We start from the raw sequence: 25,359 nt of genomic DNA, 5'->3' as shown, positions 1-25,359 counted from the left end.
AAATTGTTTATTTTATATAGGAGGTAGACCAACTACGTTTGGAAAGATTGCAGATCGATGAACAGCTCCGACAGATTGGAGCTACTTCTAGACCACCACCAAATCGTACTGACAAGGAAAAAGGATATATGACTGATGATGGTCCAGGACTTGGGCGAGGTAGTCGACCCTACAGAAACAGAGGGCACAGCAGACGTGGTCCAGGCTATGCTTCAGGTAGTTACTACCAGTATGTCTATAATTTAAGACTGGTCTTCTGGACACTGACTTTGTTGTCATAATTTTCTGAAATTGTAATCTTAGTAAAACAGAGCTTGAGCACTGGATGTTTCAGGGGATTAGTAGTGGAGCTTTTAAAATTAGACTAAAATTGTTATTCATCAAGAGTACTATTTATAGGAAGGCTGCCCAATATCCTACTTGGAAAAAACATGTAATTATTGTTCAGTGATTACCAAACTTGTATATGTGTTATCTATCTTAATATGTTGAAGGATGGTAATAGAAAAGAAGCAATTAAATGGACTGAAGTACTGAAAACAGAACCCTTTTGAAGTAAAATGTAAACTTTAAGATTCTACAGGTAACTAAAAAAAACTGTAATTCATCATCATGCTCATTTGCTTGTATGTTTTTCCTATCCCTAACCTTTCAATGTGTCCTTTAGATTGTAAACTTTCCAGGGCAGGAACTGTCTTTGCATTTGTACAGCACCCAGAATAGTGAGATTCCAGATCTCATTTTGGGCTTTGGGCACTACCATAAAATAAATATTAATCAGATTAGGTATCAAATTTGTGCTTATCTGAAGAAGCGCATGCAGTTGTTTTCTTCAGATTGTATAAGATCAAATGTGCCACTGAATGGAACTTTTGTGTGTTCAGTGGAAAAGTGTAATCTTCAAAGTGGAACTAGAATGATACTTAAAGCTCACATGCCACATCTCCCAGCAGCTCTTTAATATCTTGTTCATTCAGAAGCAATCTGTTCATTTCATACCCAGAAAATAGCATAGATCAATTGGTGATTATGCCATAACAACTGAAAGGCAAAGACTTGAACTTGGTAAGACCATTGCAGCCTTCTTTTATACTGACATCTTCAGTGGAGCACAGAATTAACTTTTAAAATCAATTACTGAAGCACTTTGCCCTGGTTAATACTACGCTAGACTGATATGCTCACAGGTCCACTATTAAAAGCTGCAAGTGAAGAAATAAAAGGGGGTAGATAAATAAAAGAATCAACCTTGACACTAGTGCAAAAGGTTAGTTAACATGATAAATGACCTGATGATAGCTACAAGCATCATACAACGAAAACTTTTTTCCTGCTTAATATTGATTGTTCACCTGAAAAGAAAACTGCAGAATATTATTCCCAGTAGCTGAAGATTCTACCAAGAATGCAAGTAAAAGTGTAACACAGGTCTTTGCCATTTACTTGGACAATTAACAAAATGAAAAAGATAAGAACTTCTGAGGTGAAATCATTCCAAACTTTTGGTATATGGAAGTTCAGTATGCTCTTTAAAAGCCCTTGAGAAAGAAGATATTCCGTATCTTCAGCCTCATAATTAGTTGATTGAAAAAGGGGGGATTAATGTCGCCATTTCCCAGTGACACTTGCTTCCATGAATAGGTACCTACATTTATAAAAGCAACAGAAGGGAAAGTTTAGCACGCTTAGACGGATTCCAGGCTGGTGGCTGCTGGTTGTAGTCTCTGTAGAAGTTTGGCTTGATCTCATTAAAGAACTGTAACCTCACAGAGATAATTTTTATCTATATCTATATATCTAGAACTATCTAGATATATAGAGAGGGGTGTGTGTGTGTGTGTGTATGTATGTATGTATGTATGTATGTATGTATGTATATGTATAACCACTTTTCTACTAGAACTTTACAGTTGCTTAACCAGCATTACAGATTCTAAATGCAAATGAAGATCACATATTGAACCCAGAACAGGAAGAGGCAGAACATACGACCTGGACAGCTATCTGGAGTTTGTTCCTTCTCTTGTAGCATTTAGAATCCAAGATCCGAGATTTCTGCTCTGAGTCTGTTTTTGAAGAAGGCTGTTAGTTTACCTCAAAATGGCAGAAAAGTGAAAGTACAGTCATGGAAGATGGGAGAGTTTAATTCAGAGTTTTGTCAGTTTTTTAAACTGACCTCCATTTCTATCCAACCATAAAGCATTAGTCATGTGTGTTCTTAGCACATTTGAGATGGTTTGGTCAAAATTGCATAATATGCTAGGTAATGAAAAACAGCAAATAGGTTGATAAAAGCATATTATCCAAGATTTAACTAGCAGTACTCTTTATGTTGCTATTGTGTTAAGAATTACAGACTTTTCACTTTGGATGATTTGTGCTTTTTTTCAGTTTAAAGCATAAATATGCTAGTGAAGTGAATTATATACTATGTGTTTCATTTAATAATACCTTCCAGGCTTGGAGGGGGGAGGTTCTTTGGGTTTCTTTTACTATTTTGCGGGTGGGGAGGATACAAGCCAGCGTTTGGAGGGTTGGAAAAAATAACAGCAAACTTGATTAAGAAACTCGTTTTAGTCCTTGACCCACTTCTGCTTCCCACATCAGACCACCACACACTGTCTTCTTTTTACTTTCTCCACTCAGGGGTTAATAGGCCAAGAAGTTCAAAAATAGGAATCTAAAGGTAGGCTCCTAAAACCCACACCTAAAAAAATGGTCTGATATTTAGACGTGCAGTGCACTTATCAGCTCCAACTGAAATCAAATTCATTTTAAATGAAGGGTGTCCTGGCAGGGACAAATTGAAGTGGATTTATGGAATTTCCACCCATCCACTAACTTGAGTCTTTATTCAGCAGTAATATGCTTTTCGTCAAGTTTTGAAAATCTAGCTTCAGTAGTACAATATCAGGTAAAAAGTGAATAAGCTAGTTTTTAGTTATTTCTCCAAAGTTCTACATTTCAAGGTCACTTTTAATATGGCTATTGCAATGTGCCACTGAACTTCACTGGAGTATGTTATAAATGTACAGAATAATGGGACCCCAAAAACCTTTTGATAAGAATGAGTGCTGTATTCAAACTTGGCTTTGTCTATTCAGAGTGTGCTCTTTAATTTTGAACTTCATAGGTTTACCATTAACAACAATTGAATTTAATTATCCCTGCCTGGTGGGTAGATATAGAACATGACTTGCCCCTGGGAACTGGAAGATTTTCTTCTGAGGTTGACATTCATGTTACCTAAGTGAATTGGTACATAAACTCTGTAACTAAGAGCTTTATTTCTGTCAACCAAGTTCTACTGATGATGGAACAAGAATTTTAAGTTCACTCCTAAAAGGAAGCTTGTTGCAGTGTTGGTTGATTTTTCTACAATAGTCCATTAATGAAAATAGACAATGACTTTTTTTTAACTCTTGATAGGAACTAACTCTGAGGCATCAAATGCTTCTGAAACAGAATCTGATCACAGAGATGAGCTTAGTGATTGGTCGTTAGCCCCAGCAGAAGAAGAACGAGACAATTACCTTCGCAGAGGAGATGGACGAAGACGTGGAGGTGGCGCACGAGGCCAAGGCGGGCGGGGTCGTGGAGGTTTCAAAGGTAAATTGACTTCAGTGGGATTTGGATCAGGCCTTTTATGAGTCAATCAGTGTTTGTCCTACTCTTGGCCATATAACATTAATACATACAGTACTCTTGCAGAAATTGCCTGAGATATCCCTACGCCCATCTTTTCTTCTTATATTCGTGTATGACTAAAACTTAGTGTTGTAATTTATATATGCAGTAGGAAAGAATTAGCAGGAGTAAAGTGGGAGAAACAAGCTTGAAGTCTAAACCTTAACTCAAATTCTCACTTTTAAATAATATTTGATAAATTTAGCACTCTGGTGATGTACCATAATTTACAACTTGAAGTCTTCGGAATAGAGATTTTCTTATTTCTTTTCCATAGGCTACTTTTTGTTTACTTTGACATATCAAGAGCAGGGAATCGTGCCACATATGATATTTTTGGGAACAATAAAGCTGAGCTTGGAAAATAAATAAGCTGTCAGTAGAAAAATTTAAATAGGTAATACCCTACAAAAATTGATTCTTCATCTTTCTCATTCTGTGGATCACTTTCCCAATCCACAGGATGGTTTTGTTCCATTATACAGACCTCCACAAAAGATTCTGTGAACCAGCGATGGGCCATAGTTTGTGAACTTCTGCTCTACTTTATCTAAGCATTAAGAATATTTTTGATGCTATTTAGCTTTAACGTAACTCCATGTTGACTGTGTACTTTTAACTGCTTAGAGAAAAATCAGGGGAAAAAATTTACAAAATTAGTGCTGAGAAGCAACTTTGCTGAATATTGCATTCTCTTTATAGGAAATGATGAACAGTCACGAACAGATAACCGTCAACGTAATTCAAGAGATTCTAAAGGGAGAACAGCAGATGGATCTCTTCAGGTAAATTTTCTTCCTTTGTTTGTTTAAAAGCTGCTGCCTATTGCTTTCATTGTGTGACCCCTGGTTATGTGAAGGGGTAAATAACACTTGCCCATTTGCTTTTTCCACATCATTCATGATTTTATAGACCTCTATCAAATCCCCCCTCAGTCATCTCTTTTCCAAGCTGAATAGTCAGTCTTTTTAATCTCTACTCATATGGAAGCTGTTCCATACTCCCTTAGTCATGTTTGTTGCCCTTCTCTGTATCATTTCTAATATATCTTTTTTGAGATGGGTGCCCAGAACCACTCTCCGTATTTAAGGTGTGGGATTTATATAGTGGCATTATAATATTTACTGTTGTCTTATCTCTCTTTTTCCTAATGGTTCCTAACATTGTTAGCTTTTTTTGACGGAGACTGCACATTGAGCGGATGTTTTTAGAGAACTATTTACAATGACTCCAAGATTTCTTGAGTGGTAAGTTAGTGTAGACCCCATAATTTTGTATGTACGGTTGGATTTGTTTTCCAATGTGCATTACTTTGCATTTATCTACACTGAATTTCATCTTCTATTTTCTTGCCCAGTCACCCAGTTTTGTGAGATCCCTTTGTAACACTTGGCTTTGGACTTAACTATCCTGAGTAATTTTGTATAGTCTGCAAACTTTGCCACCACACTTTTTTATCCCTTTTTCAAGATCATTTATGAATATGTTGAACAATGCTGGTCCCAGTACAGATCCTTGGAGCACCCCAGTATTTACCTCTCTCCACTGTGAAAACTGACCATTTATTCCTCTCCATTGTTTCCTGTATTTTAACTAGTTACTGATCCATGAGAGGACCTTCCCTCTTATCCCATGACTGCTTAGTTTGCTTAAGAGCCTTTGGTGAGGACCTTGTCAAAGGCTTTCTGACAGTCCAAGTACACTATGTCCACTGGATCACCCATGTCCACATGTTTGACCCCCTCTGAGAATTCTAATGGGTTGGTGAAGCATGATTTCCCTTTACAAAAGTCATGTTGACTCTTCCTCAACAAATCGTGTTCATCTGTCTGATAATTCTGTTCCTTGCTACAGTTTCAACCAATTTGCCTGGTACTGAAGTTACGCTTACTGGCCTGTAATTGCTAGGATCGCCTTTTTTAAAAATTGGTGTCTCGTTAGCTATCCTCCTGTCATCTGATAAAGAAGCTGATTTAAATAATAGGTAACATACCACAATTAGTAGTTCTGCAATTTCATACTTGAGTTCCTTCAGAACTCATGAGTGAATACCATCTGGTCCTGGTGACTTATTACTATTGAATTTATCACTTTGTTCCAAAACCACCTGTGTGGAAACCTCAATCTGGGAGAGTTCCTCAGATTTGTCAACTAAAAGGAATGGCTGAGGGAATCGCCCTCACTGCTTTTGCAATGAAGACCGATACAAAGAATTCATTTAGCTTCTCCGCAGTGGCCTTGTCTTCCTTGAGTGCTCCTTTAGCGCCTCGATCATCCAGTGGCCCCACTGATTGTTTGGCAGGCTGTTTGTGATGTACGTAAAAAAAAAAATTTTGTAACTCATTCTTCATTTTAAATTCAGTTTAGTTTCCCTGGCTTTTCCTAGTTATCACCAATACCTTTGTCTCCTTTTGTCTTATGTACTTAGAACACAAGTACTATAATGGGGGGAGAAGAGAAAGAACGATGAAAAATTAGAAAAAGCGTTATTGAATGCATGAAAAATTAGTACCCTGTAGTAAGAAACCAGTATAGCTTTCTAGAGGGGACAGGGTACATCTTTAAATTTAGTTATGGTATTAAATTAAACATTTGTAATGTTTCATTGCCAATGAACTAGTCAAGCAGTGAGTAACTTTAGAAAGCAAATTAAAATCCATATAAAGGGACACTGAATTCTACAGTTCATTTTGTTTCCAATCTTTTATGACAAGTAAATGTTCCCTTTGTGGTGTTTGACAAACACACCAGCCTAGGAATGTGTATTTTCCTGTGTATGTAGTGTCTTCTAAGGAAGCACCTCCAGTGTACTTCAGGCCTTAGGCATGTGCAGAGAGTCTTCTGCCGCTTAGTAAGAGCTGCCCCAACAGAAGGAAAAGATGAGCTGCTTCTACTTCCTCCTGCATGGTGATATGTGAAGTCCTCTGCTTGGAGAGTTTGTGGCAACTTTGCTTGGGAAGGACCCCCTGAAGAAATAAAAAGCCATTTCTGAGAGACTCCCACTCCTAAGTAAGGTGAACAGGTTTTGCAGAGCTGGGGCCAAAAAGCTATTTCCTGGATGGGGTGAAGTGGAGTTGGTAGAGTTGATGCCTTCTCCCTCACACAAACATGAAGAATAAAACTTTTGTTTGCGGAATTTTGCAATGACACATGATTTACAAGTGTGCATTTTGTCTTTGCTAAATAATAGTTTTGAAGGAAATAAAACTGAGAAATTTTCTATCAGGAAGACACTTAACCTGTTCAAGTGCTAGTCCCTTTGGGTATTCCACACTTCATTATGCACGTGCACCATGGTCCGAGTCCAGAGATTTCTAGCAAGTAGCCTCTGTTAGAATGCACATGCACAGCTGTTCTCCTCTTGCTCCAAACCAAGGTTATAAGGGGCACTGTGGACCATTGTCTTTTCAGTTCCTTATTACCACAACATGGCCTGATCGGAATCTTCAGTGTCCGCAGCTCCTTCAGTGTTTCTTCAATGTAATCCATATCATGTTGTGAATATTTCTTAGTTTTGATAGTTTTTACCATTTAGCATAGTTAGTGTGGTTTAGTTAGCTTTTCCCCACCTTGGGAAGCTTTTCCCTGTGGACAAGGACCCCAGAGTCTTGGGGTTTACACACTGCATATCCTGACCTCTCTCTCCCGTCTCCTCCTCCCTCCCCCCCCAATCTTTTCAGTCAGCAGTAAACATCAGTGTTGCCTTTATTGCCTTGGTGAGGCTCATATCTCAGCTAAGTACAGTATCTGCCACTCCTTCCCTTCCCAAACGTGTGAGGTGTGAGAGCTCCAGCTGAGTAAACATCCCATGGTGAAGGCCATGTGACTCCAGTCGGATCTTGGCTGGGGGGACCCCCCCCGGTACTCCGAGCTCAGTCGATAGGCAGTGCCCCTCCAAGCATGAGCTCAGGAGCCAAGGCTACAAGTTCTAAATCTTAAGAATCCCCCTCAAGGACTTCTCATGAGAGTAAGGGGCACTCAGGCAAGGGCAGATCTTTACTTCTGGGAGCAGATTTTGAAGAAGATCCTTCCCTGACTCCATCCAAGTCTGGTTATTCCTTGTATGTAGGTCCTAAGGACCTAGACCCACTTAAACCTCCTCAATTGAGTGTAACATGAAGAAGTAAGGATCCGTTGGTACCGACCTCAGTTCAGACACATAAACCTGAGGATAGGCACCCACTGGGCACAGTCTACGAGATCAAGAGTAGACTCTGTGCCAGTACAGGCCTGTTCCTAAAAGGACCCAGTGTCCGCTGTAACCAGGGAAGTATCAGATCCAACAGTCTCGTTCACTGGTATCGTGGAGATAGTCATTCTATTATCAGTCTCCTCTCCTCTCTGGTCAGACTTTGTTCCTCTGGTGTGTTCCTGAATAATCTGCTTCAAGAACCCTGGGTCACCACCCTGTTCCCTCCATGAGCCAGAGCATTTGACTGGTAGCTCCACCAATTGAACAGGAACCTGCCTTCTCATTGGACTACTTGAAGGTTCCAGATGAACACAAACACCTGTCAGGGATGGTCTAGATAATATTTAGTCCTGCCATGAGTGCAGTGGGCTGGACTAGATGACCTCTCGAGATCCCTTCCGGTCCTATGAGTCTGTGAACCATCATCCCCACATAGGGAGACTCTTCTGGATAGAAGCTCCAGAAGATCTGGGTTCCATCATCCACCCAGATATGACTTCCTAGCAAACCAGCGGTTCCCAATGCCCCGGGGTCCTCCCCAGTGGATCAACCTGGCATACTAGCATTATTGGTGCCCTGGGATCCTTAAACTAGACCGCCTTGGATCCGTGCATGAACTTTACACTCTCCTAGCCAACACCTACTAACTCCGTTTGAGTATGAGGAAGAAGCTGAGACAGATCCGACAGTCCCAACAGATGTCTCCTCCTCCTCCTCCAGATGAGGTGGTTGCTCCGTCTTCACCATCTCTGCATTGATGATCACAGGAATATCAAGAACTCCTATAGAGATTAACGTATGAGCTTCAGATCCAGCTTGAGGAGTTCCAAGAGACATAGCATAAGCTGTTGGACATTTTGCAACCTTCAGGGTTGAGAGGCATTAGTTTGTTCCAGCCAAAGAAGAGAAGTTCCTGTTTTCTCAGCCAGCACCTGACAAGCGGCCACTGAGAGATCTAGGCTGCTACATCCCAAGGCACCAAACTCCTTGATTTCCTGGAAAGACAAGTTTTTTCTTCAGTAGGTCTTCGATTGAAAATTACTAACTGCCTGGCACTGTTAGCAAAATATGATTTCATCAACTATGCAAAATGTTAAGACTTCAAGGACAGACTCCCCTAGGAGGACAGATCTCAATGCTAAGCCCTTATTGATCAGGGAAAACTCGTAGCAAAAACATCTCTTCAGGTTGCAGTGGCTGCTGCTGATACTGCTATCAGTACTGCAGATCTCTGTACCAATTGTATCCTCGCACTCCTTCCTGTTTGACAACTGCTTAACAATCTCCCACATATAGAATACATATAGGGACCAGCACGCAAAGAAGAAATATAAGTTAATTCCACTACCCTCCCTCCATCCCCTCTGCTGCGGATCATGACTGGATTTGTAGTAAGAAGAGAAACTAAAGACACCAGTCCACATTGCCTTATACCCTCAGTCCAGAGCACAAGGAGAACAAGTGCGCATGAGTGGACCAAGAGACACTACTTGCTAGATTCAGGCATACTGTGCAAATGTGTACCCACCGGTCGAATACAGATAGGGACCACACATCTTGAAGAACCTCCAGTTACAGGTAAGTAGCCTCCATTTTATCAACATATCACGAATTCTTACTCTTCTGAGAGCTGTATGAGATACTCTAATAAAATAAGCGCTTCAGAATGTTGATGAATCCTCCATAATTACTGGCTAATCAGGAGGTAAATAAAGTTTGTTTTTTAAAAAAACAAAAAAAACAGTATGCCAAAAATGGATTTAAAGGTATTCTATTATCAAGCTAAAAATCTTGCATTTCAAACAAAATTCTTCTTGCCCACTTCGAAAGCCACAGCTCTTTTTGATTGATTAAATTCAATCTTAGCAAAGGGTGGCAGAGTGGATTTTATTATTGTTAGTATAGTTGCATCACAGCTTTGCAATGTTGATTTTCAAAAATCCTTCTTTCACTGTATGACTAGGAATATCTTGATTGATTAAAACTGAAACAAGCTTAAAATCTTTCGATATATGTATTTTCAGTTCTGCATGAACATCAAAACTATAGTAGACGGATCCGTTTTGCTTTCTGGTTCTCCTATACTAATACAGTGCATTATGGTGTTTGACTTTCCAACACTCAATAAAATGTATATATTTTTAAAAGTTACAGGTGTTCATTGAAATATTTTTTAAAAAAAAATCATAGGGGGATTTTGTTTCATACTTTTTTGTAAAGCTAGCTTCCTTTTTGAATAAAATCTTAAAGATGGCACCTAAATTATTTGACATCGCTCTCTTTTAACAGTTAACTTCAGGAATATTTAAAGGCTATGCTTTATATAACTGTAACTTGTTTCAGATCAGAATTGACTGCAATAATGAAAGGAGCGTCCACGCTAAAACATTACAGAATACCTCCAATGAAGGTAGTCGGCTGCGCACGGGTAAAGATCGTAATCAGAAGAAAGAGAAATCAGACAGTGTGGATGGTCAGCAACCATTGGTGAATGGAGTACCCTAAACTGCATAATTCTAAAGTCATATTTCCTATACTGTTTCAGTGATTCTTATTCCACGTTAGAGAAACTTGTTAGGCCAAAGACAAATAGTAGGCAAAATGGCGCAGGGCATGAAATGAACATAAAAGTTCTGTTAGCCTTTTTTAACATCAGCAGTATGCAGTTGTTTTCAGAATAAGAAGTTATACAAATATTTGCATAAAAATATCTGAACTTCTGAAAAATGCTTTCAAGTACATCTTGCACTTCAAACAATGAGATTCTTTTCGTTTGTTTTAAAAATACTGAGCTGTGCATTGGTATACTTTTTGTTCAGTTGTACCATTTTAACGCATTGGGTCAAAAATCACTGCTCAATTTCAATTTTCAGAATAAATAGTGTTTGCAGTAATAAATTGGGCTTCTGTTTTCAATCTAACTTACAAGTTCTTCATGAAATGCTATGTCGTTTTATGTCCTGTGTCAGTTCACATTTTGGTCCACTTTTTCAGTATTTTAGTGGACTCTGAAATATGTGTGATGTAACAATTGTCATTTTCATTAGCAAAAAAAGTTGTATGATCTGTGCCTTTTTTATATCTTGGCAGGTAGGAATATTATATTTGGATGCAGAAATCAGGGAAGATGAGTTGGAAACACTAAATGTAAAATATATGTAGCAAACCTTGTCAGACATTAGTACTTTATAGAAGAATGCATGCTTTCCATAATTTTTTCCTTACATAAGCATCAGGTTAGGCAGTTATAAGAATAGGAGATTTTTTTTGCACTGAAGATTTGGCAAATAGTGTTATTGAGACGGGGTGTAATTTTTTTGTAGACAGTACAAGAAGTTTAAAAAAAAATCTTTCCATTTCTGGGAAACTAAAAATTCATCGTTACTGAGGGAACAAAAGTAACTTGTTCACAAGCTAGTAATGTGTGCCTGCTTTTTGGCCAGATGACCAATTAAAAATAACCTTTCTTCATCCTCACAAAAGTTTTGAAATTGTTTAAAATTTTAATTTGGAGCTTATCTCAAGGGAGATAAGAAGAACATTCCCACATGTGATAACCTGTTAAGTGCAGGGAGTAGTATAGCTAACTAACATTGGAGGCAGGAATAATTCATAATTTTTTGAGGTACAAGGTCTGATTCACAAGCAGGTTTGGAAGGAGTTAGGGAACTTGATGCAAAGTACATAAAGGGGGATTTAAACGTACTTTTTTTCTTTTTATTTCTGATCATGAATTAAATTTACTGGGTAAAACTGTGTGAGGACTTTCATTTTAATCTATTTTTATTAAACTTACTCCAGTAGGAGTGCCACTGATTATGTACAGAACTGTACAAACATGATCTTGCCTCTGATGTATTTTGTGAGTTTTGTTTCTTTGCTTTTTTCATTCCACTGTTTTTCCTTGCATACAAGTACGCATATAAAAATGGCAACAAACTGCACATGATTTAACACATATAAAAATGTCTTAAAAAGTATTGCCAAACATTAATGTTGATTTCTAGTTATTTATTTTGGGAATGTATAGTATTTGAAAACAGAAATTGGTACCTTGCACACATCATCTGTAAACTGTTTGGTTTAAAATACTGTAGATAATTAACCAAGGTAGACTGACCTTGTAATGTAACCGCTCTTGGGCAATATTCTCTGTACATATTAGCTACAACAGATTGGATTTTATGTTGACATTTGTTTGGTTATAGTGCAATATATTTTGTATGCAAGCAGTTTCAATAAAGTTTGATCTTCCTCTGCTAACTGATGTTGATGCAATCCTTATAAATGATTGCTTTTAAAAACAGTCAACTTATAACAAGTAGAGAGAGCCTATATTTCTCTGTTAAAGTTTAACTGTAGCCATTGTTCCATATGTTGCAGAAAGCTTCTGAAACGTTACCAGTTTTCAAAAATTGGCAGATAATGCTAAAAAAACGGAACCTCTTTGGTGAAATTGTACAATACATGTTGAGCTATTACAATATGCACTAGATTTTTTTTACACTCAAAGGCTGAGTTCAATAAGGTGCTAACTAGGTTATATGTGAATTACTAATTACTAAAACTTCAATTTGATGGGCTAATCACATTCCATTTTCAAATGCATTTTTGGGGTAATGGCATATTTTACAGTATTTCTGTGTGCTAAAGTTAAACATGTATCCCTTTCAATTCAAATTTCAATGTTTTTAAGTGTTAGTAAATTTCAAAAACATAAATTGTAAATCTAAATGTAAATTTTATTTTGAAAAATCATGCATTGTTACAAAGCTTGAAAGTGCAACATGTCTGATGCTTGGGTTCAGATCCTACTGGTAACTTATAAAGTATGGTCTAATGGATTAAAATTATTTTAAAAAATAAAGTTTTTTTTTTAAACAGTGAAAGGTATTTGTGAATGATGCCAAAGATTTAAGCTCAATAGGATTAAACACAAACCCTCTAAAATAACAAATGTATCTTCAAAAATAAGGAGAAAATCACTTTTTCTGTCTTTGTTCCCCAGCTAGTTTTTATTGGGAGGGAGGTTTGAAAGTTAGCGTATAGCGTCATCAAGGAGGATAGGTGTTCTATTTATTGATCATAAGAAACCTAGTATAATAGGAGATTCCCTCACCCCACCACCCCCTCCTTAGCAGAATTACAGGGGGAAATTCCCCATGGGGAAAACAAATAACTAATAAAACTAACACTGTTCTCCTGCTTACCTTCACTGAGTGCATCTTTGGGTATAATTCTCAGTTTACAGTTCCCCTGTTTACCCTCACGGAGTGCAGCCTGGCAGATGAATCACTGCCAGGCACTAGGGATATGCTAAGTACTCAGACACCCCACACAAAGGGAATTCTCTACTCACGAGAGGAAGGCCAGCAGTCCAAATCAGATTTAGAGAAACAAATAGTAAAATATGTTTTAAATATAAACCACCAGAGGATAGACTGTCAGGTAAGAGAGTACTCAATATGGTATTCTGAAATTATGCTTAGGTCAGCAGCAGCCCTGATCTAGCTATAGTTACATATTCCTCCTTATACAGCCTGGGAAGGTGTAATACAGGGAGACTGATTTCCTGCCACACTTAAAAGATTGGAGAAGTATCAGACTGTCATCCCTAGCTGTTGTGGGTCACCCTGCCCCAATGTGCAAAGTATTGTTCCCAGTTTCTGTTGCAGGTTACCATGTCTCACCACCACCTCTACCTCCTTCCCACAGCAGATGACTATGGAGTCATGAGAGGGACAGCATGAGACATGAGATGTGGAAGAGGCAAGTAATAAGGGTCCTTTTGGCCCACCATTTATTTCTTTTTGTGCCAGTCTCCATTTTATAAGGCCAAGATGTTACTCATTGTGCAGCAGTCAAAATTTAATGTGGTATCACTACCAAAGAGAAATGTGGCCATCTTCTCTGGTGGCCAGGGACTATGCATTTCTAACTGGGGGAGAACTTTAACTGAAAGAGTGGCCTTGCCATTCAGATCCCCTTCGGCCCCCGGTAGCTACATTCTGGGAAGTGTCATCTCAGCGGCTTCTTTTGGACATGAAAGCTCTGAAGTGGCAACAACAACAAAAATATGAACTGTCAGCTGAAATCCTAAGGGGTCCAGGCATCCTTTCAGAAGCAGTGCTCACTTGAGTGGATGGCATTGCAAGGTATGGTCCGTTTCAACCTAAAAAAAAAAAAAAAATCACACGTCCTAAAGGGCAGGGGAGATAATGAGATTCAGTTCTGATTCATGCATGTATATGAGGCTTTGATCCTTGGGATCTGGTGCTCTGGCATATCAGTTCCCAGCTATCTTTATGATACTGTGGGAAGCTTTATAGAAAGCTGAGGCTATTCACTCATCAGAAAAGTCAATTTAGACTCCTGGCCCTTGCCAGAATTTATAGAAAGGAATAGAGGTGATCGGGCAAGTTTGAAGTGTGTGAAGAGCAACAATAGAAAATACTTCTTTACATGTGATACTAGAGCAAATGTAGGATCAGTAACTGCACTCTTGCCCCAGAGCTGGAGTTAGATCCCTGATCAGTGCCAGGCTGTCGGGCAACAAAAGGGCTACCAATAGCTTTGATCAAATGAGGTCCATCATGGGTATAGTCCAGAGACAGTACCCTGTGGACCTGTGCAAGAATTTCAGGAACAGCTTTGTCCCATTCCCCACTTAACTCATGGAAAGGCCACAACATGGATGAAATCATCCATCATCTACTTCAGAACATTTTAATCTGCTCCCAATCTTATTTCTAGCCTCAGAGAATCAGAGACTAGCAGAAACATCTAAAGTTCCTAAAGGAGTCTTGTCTTCAAAGCATACCCAGTTTACCAGCCCCAGACCTTTGCAGATGGATGGATGGCAGCCTTTTTAATTTTCCCAACTTTGATTATTACTTCTTGATCTTGCATGTGCCTCTAGAACATCTGTACAGGATCATGATAGCAATAATACTGGCTTTTAGGGAAGAAGGAAATTAATTTCTTCCAGAATAAATTTTTTGATTAGGGTTTTGTACAGAGAGTTAAAGGGCAAACACAGTGATATGGGAATGGGTGCCAGAAAAAGAGAGCACAGTGTTCACCAGTTGGAACAAAATGATTCTCCTGACCTGGATGGAGCAAAGTGTCCTATCTCAATGTGCACAGCGTGCTCAGAGATGAACACCCAAAATTTGCCTGGCAGAAGTCAGCTTTGCAGAATGGCCCCAACACCCAGAAATAGATCACTCACCGTTAATTAGTTTGGTGGCCTGGTGACCAATCTGTAATGTAGGAAACTAGATTTGAATTACCCTGACCATGGAAGTTTTCGCAACTGAAGGGAACTTCAGGAGCTTTGGGCATTCACTGCTCTCAGCGACTGACAGGTCCAGCTGCCTCCAGGCTGCAGTACCTATTGTAAATGATCTGTGGACCTTATTACACAAAGGAAGTTTTCAGGTAAACACAGATTTCCGTAATCCTGCAGCCCACGGTGAAACTCCTAAAATCTTAAAGGCTCCAGAAAGGCACTTTTAGTCAAACGGCTTCAGAAAATAGAGAAGGATTTGTGTTTTAGTTCAATTCACTCAGATCTGTTAAGTCATCTCTCAACTCTCCACTGATACATGAGTTTGGGAGTGCTCAGATATAGTCTCTTTACAATGAAGTTGAAACTATCAAATTATGTCCTGCTGTTTCCCATGTCGGTGCTGGGGGTGGGTGGGAAATAAGGCCTGTACCTCTAGGTCTAGCACAAGGACAGGAGCAGTCTTAAGTTATTAGGCCATAACTTACGCTGTTCCAGTTGGTACTGGCTTCTTCGGGGAATAAAATTCCCTATCCCGCATCTGACTTGACTTCTCCCTTTTCCCCCAGATCTCTGACAAAAGACTCTGGCGCACTGCTATCACCTGTGTATTCTCTATTGTGACCTATCCCATTGGTAACAGAGGTTCCTATTGTCATGGACATTGCTGCCTTACTATCCTTCCTCGCCTGCCCTGGACAGCTTTGCAGTGATTATACGTGCACAAGGACTCCTTGGCTGAGACATAACATCCCACACCTGCCTGTTTCTGCTATGACTGCGGTGAAGGTAGATAGAGAGCAGAGATGTGTCTGGAGCAGGGAAATCAGGAATTTTCCTCCAGTGTCTTCTGGCTCTTTGTTCCTGTTCTCTGACACCAATCCTTTTCTATAGTATTCTACAATATTAATCCATCCCACTGCACAATTGTTTTTCTCCTCCTTTAGCAGCTTCTCACTGGGTTTCCTTGATCACTCAAAAGAAAACCATTTTAAGGGGACTATCTGAATAAAATGCCATCTTACTTTTATATCCGTTTGTCCAGCACCTTGCACAATGATGTCCTGATCCCCTCAATTGGAGCACCTACAATACAAATAATCATGATGGGCCTTTCATCCTCAGGATCCCAGCATGCTTTAAAAGCTTAATCTGTATGACAATTGAAGAGAGAGTCATCAGCAGGGGAGAAAATAAGTTAACAGCCAGATCAATGTTGCACAGCATCCTGGGGAGGGAAAATGTTGTCCAAAGATACCAGGTCAAACCAACTGTTAAAGTGCCATGAGACCTTTCGTGACTAGGCAGGATGGACAGGGCCTCTGTTGTAATGCCTTCATCCAAAAGCCCCTCATACTCTGACAGGATCTCTATTGACCAAGCTTGGAAGGATGAAGAACTTAACTGGCTGAGCGATGACTAGAATCTCAAGACCCAAAGGCTTTGCTTTTTCAATCTTGGCCTCTTAACCTGGACTAATACTCTGAGGGAAGATTTTTAAAAATGACTAGAGATTGGGTTTATCTCAGTTTTATCAGTTTTAGACATCCATCCTGAGATTCCCTCAAAGGGGGAGTCTCTTTTCTTTAAAAAAAAAAAAAAAAAAAGTGCTGAATGCCCTGCCCTCCCTCTGAAAATCAGTCCCCTTTTAAGGTGTCTCACATTAAACACCCAAAATTTCAGACACCCCAAATCTCTAGTCACTTTTGAAAACCCCTGACCATCACATTTTGGAAATGCTTCGTTTGTTTCTTTGCTTCTTTAATGGAGGAAGATACAGTTCCTTCTACTGTGGCTCTCTGTCCAACTTCCTATGTTGCATTTTTACAAACCTACAAAAAGGAAAAATCCAGAAAGGCTTTTGAGGTATGATGACTTAAATGCATGTATAACTCTGATTTGTTGCAGTAATGATGCAAATGGTGACTGGTACTCACTTTTGGGGGAACTGTATGATTTTGGTGATGTCTCCTAGCATCTGTCCAAGTGAGTATTGCAAAAAGTATTTTAATAGAAGTAGCAAGTAATTTTACTATTGGGAAAGTAAGGTATTGTCTCATCGACGTTATTTTTGGCTGCAGTACGCCAAGTGCTATAGAAATTCCAGCGTTTCAAATTGCACAGGATGCTGCAGACTGATTTATGTTAAATTTTAAAAAAATATTTCTCTCCCCAAATTGTAGCCCATCTCTTTTGCCTGTCTGTCCAGGCTTTAGATGGGAAACAGCTGTCTGTTGTCTCCTACCAGGTATTGAATTTTATTCTTTTTTACCTTTTTTATAGATTTTTCTGCCATAAAGAAATAATTAGAGTGATCCCATTTGACAATCTGACTCAGCCTGTCAAAGGGTGAAATCAGGAGAGCCAAAAAGCCTGTTAAGTGACGTATTTGGGCCCTGTACAATGATAGCACGGAAGGGTTAAGGGGACTTATGGCAAGCCAAGTTGTCAGGCAATGGGTGCTATGAGTAGAAGCACACCCTGTAGTGTCAAACATGCATAACAGAACAACGCACACATGAGGGATCCACGCTCACATTTGACCCTTTGCTCTTCGGGATGTCACACCACAAATGCAGCACACTTTGCCTGCGGGGAGAGGAAGAGCCATTGGTTGCTCCGCTGTGAGTACTTTTCAGGAGTGATATTGAAAGGGTTCAGACACATCTGGAAGAGTCCGTTACTCTGACATGAGGGGAAATTACTTTTTAATCACCTTCAACTCCTAATAGTCTAGGGAGAGTTTACATCCAGCCATGGATGCACACATTCAGAATCTCCATAGTACAAGCTGTGTTTGTGCATAGAGTCCTGCCAGTCTGCAGATATCTGCTTTATATCCACAGCTATGGATGCAAATACAGATATCCACAGACCATTTTTACGGATGCAGATCCAGATTTTAAATCTAGAGCCCTGCAAATCTTCAATACCTGTGGATCATTTTTGCGGATCAGATACAGATATAAATTTTTCAACCGTGCAGGGATCTACTTGTGTGCAGGGTAGTTCCAGCTTCGCAGCTCTCTCTGTTCTTAGTATGGAGCCACATGCATGTTCCTTTAATAGACTTGGATTGTTCTCCATAAGAAGGGGAAACCTGGGCTCGACCAGGTTCATCAGCAGTATAATCAGTTGCCCCTGCCACTTGATTACAGGAGTAACCCCATAAGCTGATAGCAATAGTAGGATCTTATCCTCTTATATGGCCTAGCCTCTGGAGGGGAACGTGTAATTTCACAGTTTATCCAAGAAATGGCCACAAATTTTATTGAAAAGTAAGATGACTGCTAGCCAACCAACATCTCCGCAATATCTGCCACTAATATCTCATCTGTGAGATGCTGGAACTCAGCCTTGTGTTGACTCATGAGTCCTGGTGATTCATTACATTTTGCTTCTCAGGTTTCACCACCTCTCCTTTTAATCCATCTGTTGATATTGCCTCAGCGGTATTGTGTAATGAATTTCTTCATTTTCAATTATTATCTTTGTTGTACCAAGAAAGAGGATTGTCTTATGGTTAAGACACTGGCCTGAGACATAGGCAGTCTGAATTCGACCCCTGCCTTTGCCACAGATTTCCTGTGTGGCCTTGGGCAATCTCTCTGTGCTTCATTTCACCACTTGCCAAATGTGGATCGTGATGATACTTCCTTTCCCCTACCTTTGGACTGGTCTACACTACAGCTGTAAGTCGACCTTAGTTACTCTACTTCAGTTACATAAGTTACATAACTGACATCGACATAACTTAGGTAGACTTAGGTGTCTACACTGCACTGTGTCAATGGGAGACGCGTTCCTGCCAACTTACCTTATGCTTCTTGGGGAGTTGGAGTGCAGAAGTCAACAGGAGAGTGCTCTGCCATCGGCTTAGCAGGTCTTCATCAGACCCTCTAAATCGACACCACTGCATCGATTGCAGCAGTGTTGATCTAGACGTAAGTATAGACATGGCTATTAAGTTTGACCTCTGTGGGGCAAAGACTGGTTCTTATGGTGTGTTGGTACAGTGTACATTCTGATCTCAGGTGAGACCTTAAAGGGCTGCTATTATATAAATAATGAAAAGGAAATACATCTACTGTTATATGGTGCAGGTTTTAAGTAATCTACAGCTTGTGTATGAACAGTAACGCTTTAGATCTTGACAATTTCTGATGGAAAGTGTTCTTTAGTATAATTTAAATTATACAAAGCTATAGTTCTTTGTTCATCTTGCTTCATGAAGCAAATTGAAGTAATATAATTGAATAGAGCCAAAAAAGACATTTATACTTAACCCTGCTAGCTATCAGTAGGCACAATTCATAATGACTATAAATGCCTTTGAAATAAAAGATAATCAGTATGAAAATATCATTGCATGTAATTAATTATGTATATATTGATAGTAATGAGCTAATCATTATGAGCTTTCAGGTTTTGCTTCACCACTTCAGGATGTTGTAAAAAGAAGTGAAGTGGCACCCAACAAACCTAAAACGAAGCTAGAAGATATATCGGAAGCTCTATTAAATTTCTTCAATCCAGGGAGTAAGTGTTGCTGTGATCATTGTATTGTTCTCTTTTTTTTTTTTTCCGTGCATTCAATGTATTTGAAACATTCAACCCAATTGGTAAAACCTTGTTACAATGTCATTTAGCAGGTTTTATTAGAAGTGGCATTATAGCCATGTGACATTATATCTACATTTGGAACATAGATTTGCTTTCATTGTTGCATGATTATTGCCTGCTGTAAGGTCCTTCACTCTAATGACATGTTATAGACATGTTCGCAGTGTTATATTCATGCCATGTAACACTGGACACTTGCAAAGCAGTGCATGAAAGGAAGTAGTTGATGTGATTTGTCCATAAATATTGCTGTAGACATTGACCACATGATACTTGATGCTAAAAGTCTTCACTCACCCAGTGCTCCTTTGATTTCAATATGGGACTTTCAGATGTGCAAGGAATGCAAGAGAAGTTCCCTAATGAGATCTGAGAGCAATAAGGAAAAGGGAAACCGTTATGGGCAGCCCTATAGGTATGCAGATCCTCAACTGGTGTCAATCTGCATAACCTCACTGAAAGTCATTGGCGCTACACCAGTTTATACCAAGATGAAGATCTAGCCCCATAGACATAACAGAGTAACTGATTTAAATGCCTGATCCTGTATTACTTAACGGAACTGGCCATTTACTTCAATGGGTGCAGGATCAAGGATGCAATAAAAGTGAATTTAGCAGGATCTATATGATGTCCCACAATTGCTGTGTAAGTGCCTGACAACCAAGGGAAGATACATAGTTGTAGTTTTACTGAATGCCCTGTTCTCCCCACGCCCCCTTTAATAATTTCTAGTGTTTATATTTGTATCTAACTCTTTTATGTGAAAGTACATATGCTTTGTCTGGGAAATACAGTTACTTTCTAGAACACTGCAAATACCCGTTTTACAGAACAGTAAATTGCACATAACATGTTGGAGATGTCCCATTATTCATAAATATTTTATACATTTAGACCTTTATACAGAGTTTCTGAAAAAATTAGGTATTAAACAGCAAATTTTAAATATATTTCAAACATATCGTAGCCATCTGGATGATATTTTCTTAGGTTTTTGTCCCTGCTGGCTGAAAATGACTTCCCAGTAGGTGCATACCATTAAGTATCAGGCAAAGAGATATATAGGTAGCTGCAGCGTACCGTGTGGTCGGTCTTTCAGAAAACCATACACTAGAATGAAAACTTATGAGGGTTTTTGTGTTGCGTTTTCTTTATGAGCAGATTTCTGCTCAGAAAGCTAAATCTCCTTTTCTAGTTATTTTTTAAAACTTTAAAAATTAGAAGCACATGACACTGCGATTTAGATTATACTTAAATATATTAAGGTTTCTGTTCCTAAAACATCAACAGTTCTTTCAAGGTGTCTTAGGTTATATGATCGAAGCTTCCTTTGAGCTTTAGTTGTTGTTGTTTTATTTATATATTTTATTTTATTTTATTACCACCACAGCGCCTAGGCATCCTAATCATGGGCCAGGACCCCAATGTGCTAGGTGCTGTACAAATACAGAACAGAGATGATACCTGCCCCTAAGAAGTTTATAATCTAATATGGAGTGATTGTTCCATATCCAAAAATTGATTATAGCATTCCCTTGAATGTGTTCCCCATGAAAACATGCTGAATATATATAATTATCATAACATTATAAAATATACAACTGTGTAATTATTGAATACAATTATAATTATGTAATTATTTGATTGAGATTTGTTCTGAGAACTGAAACATCATGCTTTATTTAATTTTTGAAAGCTTGTCGGCCCAAAGAAGATCAAGCAATAGTTGCTTGCCAAGCAGGAGAGAATATTAACAAGACTACTTGTCTGAAAAATAGATGTTGTCACTCTTCCAAAAAAAGCAGTCAGCTGAAGTGCTATACCCCACTCAAAGACAGTAAGTTAGTCCTGTGAATTGTTGCGGAATTCTCTTAGCCAAATACATCATCGGCTCAGATTCTGTGTTCTTCTGTTTATTACCCTAACTTTTCAGTGTACCACTCTGACAGGTAAGCTATAGCTTGTTGTCCTGGTTGCATATAATGTAATAAAGGGGTCAGATCATGTAGAAAATGTAGAAAAACATCCAAAATATTTAATAAATTTCACTTGCTATGCTGTTGTTTGTGTCATTATAACTGCAATTAATCATGATTAATTTTTTTGAGCTAATCGCGTGAGTTAATTGCAATTAATTGACAACCCTAATGGATATGGGTTTATATCCAGAGCACTGTCAAAGACAAGATACTAGACTAGAGTGGTTCTGGGAGATTTGCCATTGACTTCAGTGGGAACAGGATCAAGCCCTAAGAAAACTCTGAAAAAGTTAGACATCAATATTACAATGGAAGGTAATTTCTAGTTGAGGTGGGCCAGACTTTACAGCTCATGTAAACTAGCATATCTCCATTGACTTGAATGCTGCTACACCAATTTTTGTGAGCTGAAAACCATCACCATGTTCCCATTACGCCACTGGCATTTAGGCCAGTGATGAAACTCCTCCACTCCTGTCTTTTTCTGGCAAGTGTTTCAATGGTTCCTCAGCTGTGCCCCAGGTTTTTCAGCTCGGCTTCCACAGCTCTTTGCCATGTTGTTTTCGGGCGGTCTCATTTTTGCTTGCCTTCAGGTTTCCATCTTCTTGCTACTCTGGTGAGGGAATCCGTTTCCATCCGAAGCACATGGCCAATCCATCTCCAGTGCCTCCTGGCAATGATGGTGCTCATATCTTGTTGGCTGCACTGTGTCAATAGATCTTGGTTTGAGATTGTTCTGGGCCAAAAGATACAGAGGATTTTTCTGAGGCAGGTTGTATGGAATGAAGACAGTTTGGACGTGTCATACTTTTTCATGCCCAAGCATTCTGCACTCTAAAGTAATGCTGAAAGCACATAGCTATGATAAATCTTAAATTTGGTCTTGGTGTTGTATTTTGATGATTTCCAGACTGTATTTAAGCTCCTGAAGGTGTTTCTGGCTTTACTGATTCTGTTTCGGCTGTCCTGACTTGTTCCGCTGTCCTGGCAGATGGTGCTGCCAAATATGTGAATGTTTCTGCATTAGTGAGAACATAATCCTCTATCCGTACTGGTGATGGTTAGGCAATATTAAAGGTCAAATCATCTGTCTTTTTGCGGTTGATTTTCAGTCCAATTTGCTGGCTGAATGCATTGAGTCGAGTTGTTTTTTCTTGTATGTGGTGTTGAGTATGTGATAGGAGAGTGAGATCATCTGCGAAGTCCAGATCTTCAAGGGATGAGAAGGGTGTCCATTTAATGCCTTTTGGCATGTCTTCTGTTGTACGCCACATTACCCAGTTGACTTCAAAACTGAGCTTGCTGTGATCAACACTGCATGTAAAGTTGGAACAGAAGCTTTTAATGATGTTGATTATACAGAGAGGAATTCCATATGCCCACAGAATGCGCCATAGCCTGGTCCTATGAATGCTATCACAAGCCTTCTCAAAGTCTATGAAATTTATGTAGAGTTGCCATTGCCATTCTAAGCATTGTTCTATTGTTTCGTAGAGTGAAGATCTGCTCTGTGCATCCACACACACCCTTTCCAAAAACTGGCTTGCTCTCTTCTGAGAACGCTATTGATTGCCTCTGATATACGCTGGACTATGATCTTGCACAATATTTTGCTTGGCACAGATAAAAGTATGATGATATGCCAGTTATTTCAATCACTGAGAGTTCCTTTCTTTGTCTTCACGATAACCCCATTGGTCCACTCACCTGGCACTTTTTCCCTTTCCCAGACTGAGGTGAATAGAGGGGCCAGGATAGATGCGGCTAACTCAGGATTTACCTTGAACAATTCTGCATGCAAGTTATCCTTGCCAGGAGCTTTCCCATTTTTTAAGGATTTGATGGATTGAATGACTTCTTCCTTAGAGGGGGTGTCTGTATTGTTATGAAGATCTGGCCTCATATTTCCATGAAATCCCAAAGAAATATTCATAAGTTAATTCAGTTTCCATTTATTTGAGCACACAGCACTAATAATGGAAACAACAAACCAAAGTAAGATCACATTCTGATATCTTTACTCCAGTTTAGTACCATCTTATTCCAGGAGTGATTCCACTGGCTTGAGGGGGAACTATTCACAGAGTAAGGTACTATTCAGTGTGAGTCAAGCTACCAGAATCTATAAATTAGTGAGAGGCATGACTCAGTCATAAAGTCTTTAATAATATTCAGTCTACGATTTGGCTATGCTATATGTAAAAAGACCGGTCGCCATAGTGGAGACAAAAGATATACAGTGAATTACAGCTCTCTACTTCAGTTCCAGGACGTGCACTGAAATGAACATTAACATTAAATATGCTTATTTAGCAGCAACTGCTTGATTCCTCATTTAATTTAAGCTTCTATTGTTTAGAAGTAAGCATCAAGGGCCTAATATTTTACCTAGTTACCTAGTTGTAAATTCATTGGCTCTGTGAATACTCCAGGATGTAAAACACATGTCCAAAGAAAACACACACACTTATGGCCCTGGAAACACATGCTGTGTGCATCATAACTGCAGAGATCAATCTGTTGACAAAAGGCAAACATTTGACAGACATTAGACTCAGGGCACTCACATTTCTATAGGGGACTCAAGGGCTTGATCTTGGGAGTTTTTCTGTTGACTTTAATGGGAACAGGCTCAGGCCTTAAGAAAATGTTGCAAAAGCTGGGGCTGGGGGTCGGGACCCCTCAGGGGGTTGCGAGCTGTCAGCCTCCACCCCAAACCGTGCTTTGCATCCAGCATTTATAATAGTGTTAAATATATAAAAAAGTTTTCAATTTTATAAGGGGGGGCGCACTCAGAGGTTTGCTATGTGAAAGGGGGTCACCAGTGCAAAAGTTTGAGAACTACTGAGCTAGAGACATCAATACTGCAACAGTGAGAGGTCATTTCTAGCAGAGGTGGCCAGAAGTGCTGGAACTAAGGGTCCTGGGGATGCTGCTGCACACTCTGGCTTGAAGTGGTTTCCATTATATACAGAGTTTACAGCTTGATTCAATGGCTCTCAGCAGCCCTACTATAAAAATTGTTCCAGCACCTCTGGAGGTGGTTCTGAACTGGAACAGCAGCCTAAATTTTCATGACTGGCTGGTGATTTTATGTGTCTTAATTTTTGGGGTGCCCAATTTGAAATACCTTTAGAGGAGCCTCATTTTTAGGCTCTGGGCATACATAATTGCAAGTTACTTCTAAAAAACTGAGGCTTCCCTCTGAACCTATCAAATATCTGTGATGTTTGGATTCAGATCAGATTCCAGATTTGATCTTTTTAATCTGGACTCATTTCTAACATCTGCTTATTTTGCTCACATAACAGGACTAGTTAAACACATCTGGTTTTCTTAGATGTTGTTTTCTCAGTTGCATCAGTCAAGTATGCTTGAATCTAGCTCTCTAGATCACACATAATTAATATATACTTCTATTGAACCAACAGGACTTCAGCTGACACTGCGACTGTTTGCAGTTGGAATAGGAGGAATGATTATTTTGGGGTGTCTGCCATTTTTCTGCTGTACATATTTACAGGGAAGGTAAGAAAATATTGTGACACTGATCTAAACACATATCACACTACCGCAGTAACTTGGAA

The 25,359-nt window shown here is 39.3% G+C and overlaps 2 protein-coding genes across 7 annotated transcripts in view; both read left to right on the top strand.

Annotated features, from left to right (window-relative positions):
• Nucleotides 1-12,142, top strand: part of FMR1 (FMRP translational regulator 1) — a 56,505-nt gene extending 44,363 nt beyond the window's left edge. For 4 of the 6 annotated variants that reach the window (XM_037909544.2, XM_037909546.2, XM_043522590.1 and 1 more), the window contains 4 exons: nt 21-216; nt 3,430-3,609; nt 4,390-4,472; nt 10,223-12,142. In XM_037909544.2, the coding sequence (XP_037765472.1) occupies nt 21-216; nt 3,430-3,609; nt 4,390-4,472; nt 10,223-10,384 (621 nt within the window). In that variant the 3' untranslated portion in view covers nt 10,385-12,142. The remainder of the gene's footprint in view (nt 1-20; nt 217-3,429; nt 3,610-4,389; nt 4,473-10,222) is intronic. The other 2 variants (XM_037909547.2, XM_043522591.1) reach the window with 1 other exon arrangement.
• Nucleotides 12,143-14,046: 1,904 nt separating this feature from the next.
• FMR1NB (FMR1 neighbor) overlaps nt 14,047-25,359 on the top strand; it is a 36,230-nt gene continuing 24,917 nt past the window's right edge. Inside the window, exons 1-4 of the mRNA XM_037909549.2 lie at nt 14,047-17,153; nt 19,593-19,706; nt 21,490-21,630; nt 25,204-25,300. Coding sequence (XP_037765477.1) covers nt 17,078-17,153; nt 19,593-19,706; nt 21,490-21,630; nt 25,204-25,300 — 428 coding nt within the window. The 5' untranslated portion in view covers nt 14,047-17,077. The remainder of the gene's footprint in view (nt 17,154-19,592; nt 19,707-21,489; nt 21,631-25,203; nt 25,301-25,359) is intronic.

Source organism: Chelonia mydas, chromosome 9, assembly GCF_015237465.2.
Source record: "Chelonia mydas isolate rCheMyd1 chromosome 9, rCheMyd1.pri.v2, whole genome shotgun sequence".
Classification (NCBI taxonomy): domain Eukaryota; kingdom Metazoa; phylum Chordata; order Testudines; family Cheloniidae; genus Chelonia; species Chelonia mydas.
The sequence above is the reverse complement of the archived record's forward strand: the minus strand, read 5'-3'. Positions and strand labels throughout refer to the sequence as shown.